The sequence below is a fragment of the Trichosurus vulpecula genome, chromosome 8, assembly GCF_011100635.1.
Source record: "Trichosurus vulpecula isolate mTriVul1 chromosome 8, mTriVul1.pri, whole genome shotgun sequence".
Classification (NCBI taxonomy): Eukaryota; Metazoa; Chordata; class Mammalia; order Diprotodontia; family Phalangeridae; genus Trichosurus; species Trichosurus vulpecula.
This window is the reverse complement of record NC_050580.1, coordinates 15101835-15117330: the sequence shown is the minus strand read 5'-3', so window position 1 is coordinate 15117330 and position 15496 is coordinate 15101835. Positions and strand designations below refer to the sequence as shown.

Here is a 15496-nt window from a genome sequence, read left to right as displayed (position 1 = left end):
TAACCAACATTCTTTTGTTTCTTTGAAATATTTTTCCTTATGAATGAAACTTTGAGTGTTTCCCCACTTTTCTATGTCAATTATCATAGGATTATAGATAATAGGATTATAAATCCATCTACCTCTCAGGATTGTCCCGAGTATCAAATGAGATTATGTTGTTTTGGGTGTTGCTTTCCCCTCCTCCTTTTTTTTTACAATGTCTTTTTATTTTTTTCCCCACTAATGGTATTATTTTTCCCACTAATGGTATTATTTTTTTTCCAATTACATGTAAAGATAATTTTCAACATTCACTTTTATAAGATTTTGAATTCTACTTTTTTTTCCTCCCTCCCTCCCTTCCTTTCCACCTCCCTCCCCAAGACATCAAGCAATCTGCTATAAGCTATACACGTACAATCGTATTAAACATATTTCCACATTAGTCATGTTGTGAAAGAAGAATCAGAACAAAAGAGAAAAAAATGAGATTATAATGTAAAATGCTTAGCACAGTGCCTGGCACAAAGGGAGTGCTTAATGTTTCTTCCCTTCTTTCCCTTCCCTTAAAATCAGAAGGGTCCTTAAATTCCATCAATACACCTCCTCATTTGACAGTACAGAAAATGGAGGCCCAGAAAGGTGAAATTATGTTCTTGTGATCACACAGCTAGTGCAGGTCTGATGTGGGATTTTTCTCCAAGTCTTCCTGACTCCAAGTTCAGATCTCCACTGATTAGTCTCTCCTGTCAGAGGTTCCCCCTTTCAGGTACATCATCCAAATTACTGACAGCAACATTCAGTACCAGAGCGCATGGCTCCCCCTTACTCCACTGGCCCACTTATGCTACAGTGGAGACACCGAGCAGTTAAGAAGACACACAATCCCAAAGGGAATAAAGACAACATCCTACCTTTTCAAAAATTCCATATACTCCGTGTGCTTGATGAGGCCTGTCCTCATCATTATTGTCTGAAAACATTGTCGATCAATGGCCCAGAGTTTCACATTTACAAGAGCTGGAAAAAAGAAAGGAAAACAAAATGGGGAAGATTCAATTAGCAAATTTCCTCTGGCAACCAAGATTAGTTATGATGAAGTAGTCACGTGATTGGTCTTTCCTACACATTTTGAAACGTGTCAGAATGCTGTAATCATTCCTGAAAACCCAATGTAGTATCACAAGTGAGAAACTGGTTTTAGTTGAAAATACTGACATTATTATCCATGATAGGGAGGGATCTATGGTGAAGGATCTCCTATGGGGCAGGGGCTTATTGGCAATGTGGTATATTTCCAAAAAATGATATGGAAGAATCCATAGAGGGAGGATCAGAGATTTGTAAGGAATATTCCACAGAGCAGTAACTGTATTGAAGGCTGTGAAATCATTCAGCATGAAGGATTTTCAATTGGAAAATGCAGGGAAAATCAATTTGAGGTATAGGGGATAATTCAACATTCATATTATGGAAATAATGATTAAGCAGGCTTTCCTTCGAAAAGCTTTTTTTTTTTAAATAAACTACAATCTGTGCCCAAAGTTATCTTCTTATATAATTTATATTAAACACTCAGATATGTAAATACTCCAGTGGATAAATGGTCTCATCTCTATGGGCATCTCTTCCAATGATACCAACAGCCATCTGTCCCTGCTTGCCCATTTTAGGTGACTCTTGTCTATGTCTTTCATAAACACTGCCACAGTGGGTCTATAAGTGTGCTTGGGAGGGATGGCTCCTCTTGATATCTTAAGGATGCCAATGGAACATGTGAGCATTCCAAAGTTATCCTTTACCCTTCCCATATGACTCAGTCATCCTCTTTTAATGCTTATAATTTCATTTTATGAATATTTTATTATCATCCATAGTTTACATGAGGAAACTGAGACTAAGGGATAAGTGACTTACCTATGGTCACCTAACTAGTTGGCCTCAGACAAAGTAGTCTAACCCAAATTTTAGGTTAAGATAACTGGAGAGCATTCTTCTCTCTTTCTCATGTTAAAGACTGTTAGGAACTTCAGAGTATAAACAAAGCACTCATGAGGAAATAAAGATACAGGAAGCCAGAGAGCCCATTTCTCAGCTGGTGTCAGTGTGGCAAACACATCCAAACAAATCTCTCATTGACAATCCTGTATACAAACCACTCCACTGGATTAAAGTGAGGCAGTCTCCTTGGAGAAGGAGGAGCAGGAGGAAGGAGCAAGACTCAGTAGGCAGGACAGGAGAAGGGCCCACGAGCTAGTCATCGGGTCACAGCTTTTAGGCTGAGTCTTAACTGAAGGCAATGGTGGGGACTGGACGGGAAAAGAGAGGAGACAGGCCAGTTTTTGGCCATAGCATCCCTTGAAATGGCAGTGATTCCTGATGTAAGGCTAAAAATTGCTTAGTACTTATGAGACCGGAAGATGACTTATCCCTGGTCATCTCTTTACCGGGGGAAAACGATCTTTAGTGACAAGTTTGGGCAAAATTCAAGACATATACAATACACACACACACACGCGCGCGCGCGCGTACACACACGAGCATGTACATGTGCATATACACATATGTGTACACACACATGCATAGACATACATATGTGCATGTACATATCCATATAGACACATGTGCATGTACACACACACATACACACATGTGCATATACATACATATGTGCATGTACATATCCATATAGGCACACATGCATATACACACACGAGCATGTGCATGTGCATATACACATATGTGCATGCGCACACGTGTGTATACATGCATATGTGTATGTACATATACATATAGACACGTGTGCATACACATATACACATACACACATATACATGTGTATGTGTATATATGTCTCTGTATATTTATATTTGTGCATGTATGTACATACGTATATGTGTACATATCAATTTTAACAAGCATTTATTAAGCACTGTGTGTCAGGCACTGTGCTAACCACTTTATAAATACCTTGTTTTATTCTCACTACGACCCTAAGAGATAGACCATGTTATTATTCCCATCTTACAGAAAATGAAACTGAGGCAGACAGAGGTCAAGTGATTTTTCTAGCACTGTATAGTTAGCAAGTATCCGAGGCCAGATTCAAATTTTGGTTTTTCGGACTCTATCCACTCTTCCACTTAGTTGCCTCTATTTTATGAATGACTGTATTAACATACCCTATACAGGGTGTTTTGAAAAATCTTAAAGAGGTTTTAAGATCTTAAAAAAAACAAACTGTACTAATATCTTTGGGACACCCTGTATAATCAATCCCTTCAGCTTCCCTAGCCTAGGGCAATGCTTGGGATGCCTCTTTATGGTATATCGATAAGAAAAATTAAGTCACATTTGACCTCGGGATCATAGATTTAGAGATAAAATTGGAAGGGACCTAAGAGACCATTGAGTTCATAGCTTGCCATATGAGGAAACACAGGCTTATTGTGACTATCTGAAGTGACTACGGCAGTTAACATTTGGTTATGTGCTCCTTCCCCCCACCTCCAAATTGTGTCTAGAAAAGTGCCTTTTATTTTGCTTGAGAGCCACAATTCCCTTAGTGAGGGGAACTCCCACTGTGGAAACATCTTCTGCTAGCACCTCATCAGTAACCTAGAGGCTTAGACCTGGGACCCTAAGTATAAATGGCCTTTGGCCAAAGAGTCAATATCTATCAAAATCAAGGATTAAACCTGTCTCTTCCATACTCTAAAGCTGACACCCCAGCAACCATGCCAGACTCCTTCTGAGTGCTACACATAGTAGGCATTTAATAATGGTCTTCGATTTTTTCAATAAGTCACTATGAGGATGACTTGCCAAAATCCTTAAGGCAGGCTTAGCTGACTCTTCCGTACCACATTAAGATGATGAGACAGAACTTACCTGCCTTCATAATTCATATCATGCCCCAATGCCTCCCTATGAAAAATGCATCCTGCTCTACAAGATCATTAGTTACCCTTTCAATGTGCCATTGAAATGACTCTAAATATGCCTCTTCTTCATTGGACAGATAGATTGTCAGATAATGACACCAGCTTAATGGTCGTGTAAATGTCCTGATGACCTTGGGCAGGATGCCCAAACTTTGCTTTGTGTTTGGCAAAAGAGGCCATGACTCAAGTCACTGTGTGATAGTCACGCATAACTAATATTCACCTTGTACCATTGTCAAATGATAGCTTTGTTGGCTGTGACTAAAGGATTTGTTCTGTAAACCATTGCTAAGAGACAAGAGAGCTATTATTTTCCTAACTGGAAAGACAAAAACACTTTAAATGAGCTTCACAAAGATCCTTGAGAGTAAGGGGCTGGTTCATTTCAATGGGGTAGGGTGGGCTAGGAGAAGCATCTACTTAAGAAATAAAATCCTTGAGACTATATATATATAAAAAAAAAAAGATGACCGTAACCTAATACTTAAGTTGGAACGTCATTGCTTTCTTTGGCAATCCGTTTCCTTTTCGCTAAATTATGAACCAAAAAAACTATGTCATTTTCTCAGACTCAGATCACATTCCATTTTTTTCTTTGTGAAAATATGTAGACGTGGCCAATGCTTTGACACCTCTAGAACACTGTGCTGCTTAGGAAGACCCCTCAGCCAAAGAAATTAGCAAGATCTCATTTACAGCACGAATAAGATCTGACAGAAGGAACAAAAAGCTCAATGAGGAGGAGGAAAAGGAGGAAGACAGACCTGGATTCTGGCCTTAAGTTTCCCACTGGGCTTCTCTGGCTCCATCTTCTGAGAAATATAAAGTGGGCAGCACTGAATATGACAATTGCAAACCCTATTGACTTGGAATAAAAGGACAGTGAGACCTGGAGAGGCCAGGTCACATGTCTTAGAAGCATAAAGTAGAGAATGTTTCCAAAGGAATGTAGTTTCATTCCGTTCAAGTGTAATGAAGATATTATGTTTTACACATAGGATGTTAAAAGCTAAGAGGACCAGTGGGGGTCCAGCCAGGAGCAAAGGGAACTCCTTCCCTAGCCCCTCAGGGCATACTCTCTTACCAGCAAGAACCACTTGGCATAGGCCATCACTAGATTTTCATAGATTGTGAAGTAACGAATCCCAAATGTTGGCATAGACAGAAGATTTGTAGTATTTGTTCACTGCTACATTTATTTTCCATAATTACAAAAATACATTAAAGGTACCTTGATCCTTTTGGAAGGAAAACTGTCACTCATCACAGTATCAACAATTTTGTTAATATTACGAAAATCCCAAATGAATTCTCAGAACTCAGTGTATACTTCAAAGAACTTGGAGTTAGGATGAGACCCTCAAAAGGTCTTTCCATAGTTTGTGCTGTGTCAGCATAGCCTTCAAGAACCTGGCTCCCTTCCAGATGATATGGAGGCATGATAGAGGAAGTCACATTCAAAACTAAATTTGAAAAAAATCATTTTCTTGATTAATTTCAACAGAAATAGACAATTTGACATTATGGTAATGTATTAGCTAATTAGAATCCCTGATACTTAAAATATATACTATATTTGATGATCTTTGACACTTATCCAACAAGTACCATTGAATATAATACATAGATCAAAAAGTTAGGAATTTTCTAGCACTTACTGTATTATTATTATATCTCATAGCCTATTTATAGTGAAATTATTTAAGAATAAAATTCATGCAGGACCTTGGCATGCAAGAATGGCCTGAGATCTACATCACTGAAGGAACTCCGATGAAATCAAAGATCACTTTGAATATTTTTGAGTATTATAATTAATCATTCAATTTTTAGCCTTCTAGTTTTTAGTCTTTGAATTGACTACTGCTTCTCTTTTGTATGCCAAAGACTGTAACAACTACACACACATTTGTATATCTCTATGTGTATGTGTATGTATATGTATTTGTATATACATATACATGTTGATATACATATATATGTATTATAATATGAAATAACCCTCACTTTCCAGTTCCCTTTTATGTATTAATTTCTGTCATCAATGAGTAACCTCATTGAGGACAGAGATGGCATTTCTGTTTGCATTTGTATTTTCAATGATAGGCACTGTTCTTGGCACATATTCAACACTTAACTCTCTCTCTTTATACATATATGTATGTACATATATATTATATACATATATATATATCATATATATACACTTTGGAGCTTAGGCGTCTGTTTTGGGGAAAGTATATTTTCTTACTTTGTCTGAAGACACATGTGAGTGTCCTGATATTTGCAGAAATGTTAAAGGGGCCATGAAGAAAACCCAGGCAAATTGTCAAGCTGCTGTCCAGGGAGTATCCCTGGGGAACTTTATGTGGGCGTGATGATTTCTCAGGACCTTTCCAACAGTGACCAAAATAGACTTTATTTGCTTAGATGATTAAATCAAAACACATTTTATGAACTTGTAAAAAATAAATCCACAAACTGTATCTTACAGTGTCATGTTTAGGTAACAAAAAATAAGATCAATTATAAACAATTAACCTTCACTCCCAACCATTGAAGATTCCCTGACAATTTTCTATTGTGAATTGGTATCTGCTAATTTCAGGGGCTAGAAATGGGGGTACTTCTTGTGTGAGAGAGCACTAGCTCCAGATCATTGGTAGTCACTGTGTGACTCATTAAAATATATATAAAAAGATTCAGTTGACATTGACTTTAAATTTATTTCCTTCCTTCCTTCCCTCCCTACCTACTTTCTTTCTTTCTTTCTTTCTTTCTTTCTTTCTTTCTTTCTTTCTTTCTTTCTTTCTTTCTTTCTTTCTTTCTTTCTTTCTTTCTTTCTTTCTTCCTTCCTTCCTTCCTTCCTTCCTTCCTTCCTTCCTTCCTTCCTTTCTTTCTTTCTTTCTTTCTTCAATTCTCTACCCACTCTTCTGCAGTAGTGTGGATCCAGAGAGTCAACAACTTTTATGTGCTTGTTACATCTCAGGCATAGTGCTAAGCATTTGGGAGACAGAGAAATGGAAAGTAAATAAACAAAAGAACAGTCCCTGCTCCCAGGGAACTTGCAATTCAATTTACCAAACAAATGTATTAAATATTTCCTATGTGCCAGCCGCTATGACATAACACTTTCAATTTTACTTCTATGTTTCTCTATGGGATAAAGGTCAATGGTCTGGATTTCTTCTTTGAGCTAAAGTGAGAATTCTTTCCATCTCAGGGGCCTTTCTCTAATCTGGCTCCCATTGGTCTTCATTTTCTCAGACCAGTTAGTAATGGTCTTTCATTGAATTTTGACTATGCCCCCTGGAGTTCCATGAGGTCTCATTGTTTTCACCAAACCAGATATCTGGAGAAGGTAGAGGGCAGGGCAGAAATTCTCTTAAACTCCTATCTCTAAATTTGAGGCACAGATGGAATCAATTCAGGCAAAAAGGATAGCATAATTCATTTCCCAGATTTTGAGCCATATGCTGGCCTCCATCATTGCTCAGAGCATTTCACATTTGCCTATGTAGACTTCCTTGCTTGAGGAAGGGAGATTTTAACTCTATGGAAGGGGAAAACAAATTCATCAACAATTAACACTTTCAAAGTGGACTGGACTCTCTGAGGAGACAGTGGATTCCTTTTCATTAGAGATCTCAGAACAAGGGCTGAGTGACCACTTTCAAGGATGCTCATAAGAGTTGACTTCTGCTTAGGGAGTTAAGGCTTGTAAAGCACTATATTATACAGATATTATTTGATTTGTACTGTAATACATCATCTCACAACAGCCTTGTAAGGTAATATTATTGCCTCTAAATTCCAGAAGAATCAGACTCAGAAATTTTATAAATGGATTGTCTATGACCACCAAGTTGATCAGTATCTGAGCCTGGATTTGAATCCAGATACTTGACTCCAAGCCTGGCATTTCATCTACTGCTCCTCAGTCACGAATGGGTTAGAGCTCAACTTTGAGAGGCTCTGATTCTATAATTCTAGACTGATCACTTACATACTAAAGACAGGGCTCAAAGGAATGGAAGAGACCTTGAGAGGTCAGCCAATCCATAATGCCCTCCCCATGTCGTGCATCATATCCTGGTACACTGTCTACCCTTATTTAAGCATGCTCTAGGACAAATGATTAGTAATTTAGAAAGGCCATTTGCCAGGGACAGTGCATCTGGAGATGAGGAGTTTTACTGCCTTACAGATGTTCTTCCTAATAGCATGCTGGATGCATTTTAACCTTTCTAGCATAAAGAATTATGTATTGAATGATACATATTATCCCAAGGTGATAGGGTGTTATAATGCACACAGTAGAAAAGACTAGTCTCTATTATGAGTCTAATATCACAAAAAATCAATATTAGTTTTGTTAAGATGTTTAAATATTTGGAAAGATCTGGTGTAAGGAGTTTAGAAGAGTCAGGGAAAAGGAATTCACTAAATAGTGAGGCACATAGTACATGGTGAGCTGGTTCCCAAGTCAGGAAGAAGTAGATTCCAATCTAGCCTCTGGCATATATTTAGACAGTGTGAACTTTGGAAATTCACTTAAATTCTCAATGTTCTAGCAGGGGTGGGGAACCTGTGGCCTTGAGGCCACATGTGGCCTTCTAGGTCTTTGGGTACGGCCTTTAGACTGAGTCCAAGTTTTACAGAACACATCCTTTAATTAAGGGGATTTGTTCTGTGCAGTTTGGATTCAGTCAAAGAGTGGCACTTGAGGACCTAGGGGGCCATATGTGGCCTCCAGGCCACAGATTCCTCAGCCTTGTGGGGCTAGTTAACTCTCTAAGCTTACAAACAGTTGATAATCCTCGCTGGTAGTTGGAGTTTTCTCACTGGAAATTCCTTTTACCTATAAAATCACAGATCTATTCCTACCCAGAAGCAATTGGTGGCAAAATGGATAGAGTACTGGGTCTGGATTAAGTCAGACCTGAGTTCAAATCTAACTGCAGACACTTAATGGCTGTGTCACCTTGGTAAAGTCAGCTATCCTCTGTTTCCTTTCATTTCTCATTTCTAAATTGGGATAATTGCAACACTTGCCTCCCAGGGTTGTTGTGAGGATCAAATGAAATAATATTTGGAAAGCACCTATCACAATGACTGGCACATAGTAGGTACTATGTAAATGCTTATTCCTTTCCCCTTTCCCCTTCCTTCTGACCAGCCTTCAAAAAATAAAACAAATGTAAACTTAATGATAATCTCCTGCTGTTTCTCGGAAACCCCATTGTTTGCCACAGAATGCAGATGTTAAAGAACAAAACAAGATTTCAGTCAATACTTTAGAAAATAATCCTACAGCCCACCCACACACCACACAGCCCCAATTCCCTTCAGTTCTATAGTCAATCTATCAAGCATTTAAGTCTGTCTTTTTCTGATTCATTAAACAAGAGTCGCTGGATTTAATACAGAGTTCTAAAAATTAAGAATTCTCTGGTAGCTACCATGTTGCCATTATATCTTAGAGCCTATTTCTAGTGAAATTATTTAAGAATAGAAGTCATGCAGGATGGGGCAGGCAGGGATGGGCTGAGATCTGCATCATTATGAAATGTTTACTGTATTCCTGGTGACCATTTCTTCAGTACGTACACTGGATAAGGTGCTATGTAAAGTATTCAGATATGATGATAAAATCACACTCGTCCCTGCCTCCAAGGCACTGTCATTTTACTAAAATGATTATTCATGAATGTTTCTCTTTACTTAGTTTAACTGAAAGGCAGAATGTTCGTGCCAGGTGACCTGAGTGTGAGGGCATCTCTCAGCAATATCCTTGTGAGGTATCTGAGTATTTATGTGGGGGCAATAGAGAAGGGGAACCATATTCTGGTAATGGACAGGTCTAAGAGGGAAGGCCAGTCAAAGATAGCCCAGGATATGTTTCTGATAAGGTAAGGGGACTGCTTTTAGATTCCACCTCCATACCCTTAGGAAGGATTTCATATCTAATAGATCACAAGCAAATGTTTGCAAAAACTCTCAGAGGCAACCAATGTGCTTTGAAAAAATGAATTCAGAGGGAAAAGCCCAAGAGATTGGCAAACTGCTTTTCAAAAATGATTTCCACAGCAATCCTGTAAGATGGGCACTACGACCATTACTAGCCCCATTTTACAGATGAAGCAATTCAATTCTACATTAAACACTTACTGTTTTCCAGGCATTGGAAATACAGGGATCAGAATCAAACAGTCTCTGTCCTCAAGGAGCTTACAAGTATATAAATGTAAAAAAGTGTTTTGGAGGGGAGCTTTAATAATGTGGAAAGGGATCTGAAAGACCTCATATAGGAGTTGCTAACTGAACTAAGTATTGAAGGAAAGGTGGGCGCCCCAAAAAAGCACGAGTAGAGGAGGGAATTCTAGGCTTAGGAAACAACCTGAATTCTAGAACCTTAGCTAACTGAATTTTAAAGATTAGGGAACTGAGACTCAAGAGGTCAAGTGACTTACCCTTGGCCACCCAGTCAAGTTACAGAGATGGGATGAGAGCCCAGGTCTCCAGGTCTGTCTCTGTTTCTGTCACACCACACTGTCCTCTCCAATATGTTTTACCACTAAGCTCATTTGTCTGAGACAGCATTTTGATCTTCTCATTGTCCAGACTAAATCTGACAATGTCCCCACTATCTTCCTTATAAAGTACAAACTGCTAAACCTTGTGTTCAATGAGTGATATCTACAATGTCCCCTAATCTATATTCTTGCCATGTCTTCCACTATTCCTTTAATATGTACTATTCTGGGCTAGACGTGCCTTAGGCCCATCCACTGTGGCCCCACATTTCAGATTTCATATTGAAACAAAATGAGGCACTCATAGTTAAATCAATAGTTAACCACGGGAGATGTAACTAAGTCATAGTAGGAGACAACTTAACCTAGGCTTTAGGACATCTCATGGTGATTCAGCTGGGTGAAACTCCTTACTTGAACCAGGCAAATTTCTGAAATGTGTAATTATATAGATGATTTGTGAAAATTTACAAAGAGGAATAGTAACAAATATATACCATGGGTTCATTAAGAACAGAATTGCATAAAAATAATATACTTCAATGGGGTTACTAGGCTATGATCAAGAGAACATAATAGACTTAATATGTCTTCATTTCTTTTTTTTTTAAATGCAATTTATTTATTTAACATATTTGGTTTTCAGCATTAATTTTCACAACAGTTTGAATTACAAATTTTCTCCCCATTTCTGCCCTCCCCCCCCACTCCAAGATGGCGTATATTCTGGTTGCCCTGTTCCCCATTCAGCCCTCCCCTCTATCACCCCCCTCCCCTCTCATCCCCTTTTCCTTTCCTTTCTTGTAGGGCAAGCTAAATTTCTACGCCCCATTGCCTGTGTATCTTATTTTTTAGTTGCATACAAAAAAGTTTTTTTGTTTTTGAACATCTGATTTTAAAACTTTGAGTTCCAAATTCCCTTCCTTCTTCCCTTCCCACCCACCCTCCCTAAGAAGTTGAGCAATTCAACCTAGGCCACACATGTATTATTATGTATAACCCTTCCACAATACTCATGTTGTGAAAGGCTAACTACATTTTGCTCCTTCCCAACCCATCCCGCTTTATTGAATTTTCTCCCTTGACCCTGTCCCCTTTCCAAAGTGTTTGTTTTGATTACCTCCACCCCCATCTGCCCTCCACTCCATCATCCCCCCGCCTTTTATTTTTTTTTTATCTTCCTCCCTCTTCTTTCCTGCGGGGTAAGATACCCAACTGAGTATGTATGGTATTCCCCCTCAGGCCAAATCTGATGAGAGCAAGGTTCACTCATTCCCCCCTCACCTGCCCTCTCCCCTTCTCCCATAGAACTGCTTCCTCTTGCCACCTTTATGGGAGATAATCCACCCCATTCTATCTCTCCCTATCTCCCTCTCTCAGTATGTTACTCTCTCATCCCTTAATTTCATTTTATTTCTTTTAGATATCTTCCCTTCATCCTCAACTCACCCTGTGTCTGCTCTCTCTCTTTTACATATATATATATATACACATACATACATATACACATAGATACATACATACATTCACATTCACTTATATATATACTTAAACATATATATATGCATATATATATATATATGCATATATATATATATATATATATATATATATATATATATATATATGCATATTCCCTTCAACTACCCTAATACTGAGGTCTCATGAATCATACTCATCATCTTTCCATGTAGGAATGTAAACAAAACAGTTCAACTTTAGTAAGTCCCTTGCAATTTCCGTTTCTTGATTACCTTTTCATGCTTCTCTTGATTCTTGTGTTTGAAAGTCAAATTTTCTATTCAGTTCTGGTCTTTTCACTGAGAAAGCTTGAAAGTCCTCTATTTTATTGAAAGTCCATATTTTGCCTTGGAACATGATACTCAGTTTTGCTGGGTAGGTGATTCTAGGTTTTAATCCTAGCTCCATTGACCTCCGGAATATCGCATTCCAAGCCCTTCGATCTCTTAATGTAGAAGCTGCCAGATCTTGGGTTATTCTGATTGGGTTTCCACAATACTCAAATTGTTTCTTTCTGGCTGCTTGCAGTATTTTCTCCTTGATCTGGGAGCTCTGGAATTTGGCAACAATATTCCTAGGAGATTTCTTTTTGGGATCTATTTGAGGAGGCGATCGATGGATTCTTTCAATTTCTATTTTGCCCTGTGGCTCTAGAATATCAGGGCAGTTCTCCTTGATAATTTCCTGAAAGATGGTATCTAGGCTCTTTTTTTGATCATGGCTTTCAGGTAGTCCAATAATTTTTAAATTATTTCTCCTGGATCTATTTTCCAGGTCAGTGGTTTTTCCAAGGAGATATTTCACATTGTCTTCCATTTTTTCATTCCTCTGGTTCTGTTTTATAATATCCTGATTTCTCATCAAGTCACTAGCTTCCACTTGCTCCAATCTAATTTTTAAAGTAGTATTTTCTTCAGTGGTTTTTTGGACCTCCTTTTCCATTTGGCTAATTCTGCCTTTCAAGGAATTCTTCTCCTCATTGGCTTTTTGGAGCTCTTTTGACATTTGAGTTAGTCTATTTTTTAAGGTGTTGTTTTCTTCAGTGTATTTTTCAGTTTTTTTTGGGTCTCCTTTAGCAAATCATTGACTTGTTTTTCATGGTTTTCTCGCATCCTTCTTATTTCTCTTCCCAATTTTTCCTCTACTTCTCTAACTTGCTTTTCCAAATCCTTTTTGAGTTCTTCTATGGTCTGGGGCCAGTTCATGTTTTTCTTGGAGGCTTTGGTTGTAGGCTCTATGACTTTGTTGTCTTCTTTAGGCTGTATGTTTTGGTCTTCTTTGTCACCAAAGAAAGAATCCAAAGTCTGAGACTGAATCTGGGCGCGTTTTCGCTGCCTGGCCATATTCCCAACCAACTAACTTGACCCTTGAGTTTTTCAGTGGGGTATGACTGCTTGTAGATTACAGAGTTCTATGTTCTACATTGGGGGGGAGGTGCCAGCTCTGTCAGAGCCGCACTCCTCCTTCCCCAAGGACCCCCAGTCCAGACTGGGCTCAGATCTTCGGCAGGCTGTGCACCCCTGCTGTGATCCGCCACTTAATTCCTCCCACCAGGTGGGCCTGGAGCCGGAAGTAACAACAGCTGTAGCTGCCCCACCTCCGCTGCCCCCGGGGCTGGAAGCCGAACCGAGAACTCCTTCCACTCCCGCAGCTTTTCCCACTAACCTTCTCCGCAGTCTTTGGTGTTTGTGGGTCGAGGGGTCTGGTAACTGCCGCAGCTCACATATTCAGGGCGCTAGGGCCCCCTCCGCCAGGCTTCCGGTCTGGATCGTCCACGCCGCTCAGGCTGGGCTCTGCTCCACTCCGTTCCCAGCTCCCAGCTCCCAGCTCCGTGTGGAATAGAGCTCACCCAGAGACCATCCGGGCTGTCATGGGCTGGAGCCCTGCTTCCCTCTGCTGTTCTGTGGGTTCTGCTGTTCTAGAATTGGTTCAGAGCCATTTTTATAGGTTTTTGGAGGGACTTGGGTACGGAGCTCACTCTAGTCCGTGCTTACCAGCCGCCATCTTGGCTCCGCCCCCCAAATTCCAATATGTCTTCATTTCAACAAGAGATTTCATAGATTTCTTCAGAATATCTGTTTATCAGCCAGGGGAAAAGATGTTGACTAGTAGGCCACCTTCGACTTATCTTCTTTCATAATAGCCTTCTAATTAGTCTTCCTGCATGCAGATTTCCCCTTCTGATGCATATTTCACGAAGATGACAAATTGTTATCACCTAAAGGTTAGATTTAACCACGCCATTCCCCTTTTCATAAACTCTCAATCACTCCCTCTTTCTCCTATGACAAAATACAAAACATTGAGCTTGACATAAGAAGCTTTTCACAGTATGAATCCCACCCTCTCTGCTAGTCTGATTTCATCATGCACACCATGTTTTAGTCAAACTGGCCTGATAGTTATTGACAGGACAAAATAGGCCATTTTTGCCTTTCTCCCTTTGCTTAGACACTCAGTCCGGCACATGGAAAATGCATCCCCTTATCATCTTTGCCTCTTGGAATCTCTAGCTTTATTTAAAATACAGTTTGCTATTATCTTTTTCATGAAGTCCTTCCTGGTAGCCTTTTTAATTTCTCTATAAATTTGTACTAATTTTGCATATGTTTTGAATTTCATCCTTTGGATATGTGCTCTCTGTGTAATTCTTGAACATAGAGTCTTGCACATAGTAGGTGCTACAAAAAAGTTTGTTTTTAAACTTGAAATGAGGTCACACAGAGTTTGGGTTCAGAGGTCAGTATGAGTGGACACATAATCCTACTGCACTCTGTCCACATTTGGTAGGGGGGGTGTCATTTCTTTGTGTCACATGGAGATGGGGATGTGAGCAACTGGGAGAGGGACCAAAAGAGTGATGGCGATGGTGAGGGGACTTGAAACTATAATCAGATGTAGTGAAAATGACCCTCAGACTGTTTACCTGGATGACCCCAGGTGAAAGAGGAGAGCTGTCTTCAAATATTTAAGGGGCTGTAATCTCAAAGAGAGTTAAAGTAGGGACTAAATGTAAAATTCTATAGCAGATATCATTGTGAAGTGACACTGTCACTTAACCTCTGCCTGCCTCATTTTCCCTATCTGTAAAATGAGGATAAGGATAGCACCTGCCTCTCAGGGTTTTTGTAATGATTAAATGAAACAACATCAATGAAGCACTTTGAAAACTCGAAAGTGAATTGATAGTTATCGTGATGATGATGACGATGACGATGATGACGATGATGATGATGATGATTATCATATGAGTTGATGTATTGGTTAGTTTTGTTGAACTACTTTTTTTTTCTATTTTCTTAAAATCATTTTTAATAAGGGTTGGTTGTCTGCATGGAGAAGAGAGAAGAATCTTTTAGGAAGTAAAGGTGATAGAAAAATATAAGATCTTGATTTTTTAAAGTGTTAGACTTGTAAAAAGAAAGACCTGAGCTCAAATCCTGCCTAAACCCATCACCTGTATGTCCCTGAGCAAGTCAACTTGAATGTTTGCCTCAATTTCCCCATCTGTAA

At 39.2% G+C, this 15496-nt stretch overlaps 1 protein-coding gene across 1 annotated transcript in view; it reads right to left on the bottom strand.

Moving 5' to 3' along the window:
• The window catches only part of LOC118828876 (cGMP-dependent protein kinase 1-like), a 1065678-nt gene that overhangs the window by 231100 nt on the left and 819082 nt on the right, over window positions 1-15496 (bottom strand). The window contains exon 4 of the mRNA XM_036735762.1: window positions 897-1002. Coding sequence (XP_036591657.1) covers window positions 897-1002 — 106 coding nt within the window. The remainder of the gene's footprint in view (window positions 1-896; window positions 1003-15496) is intronic.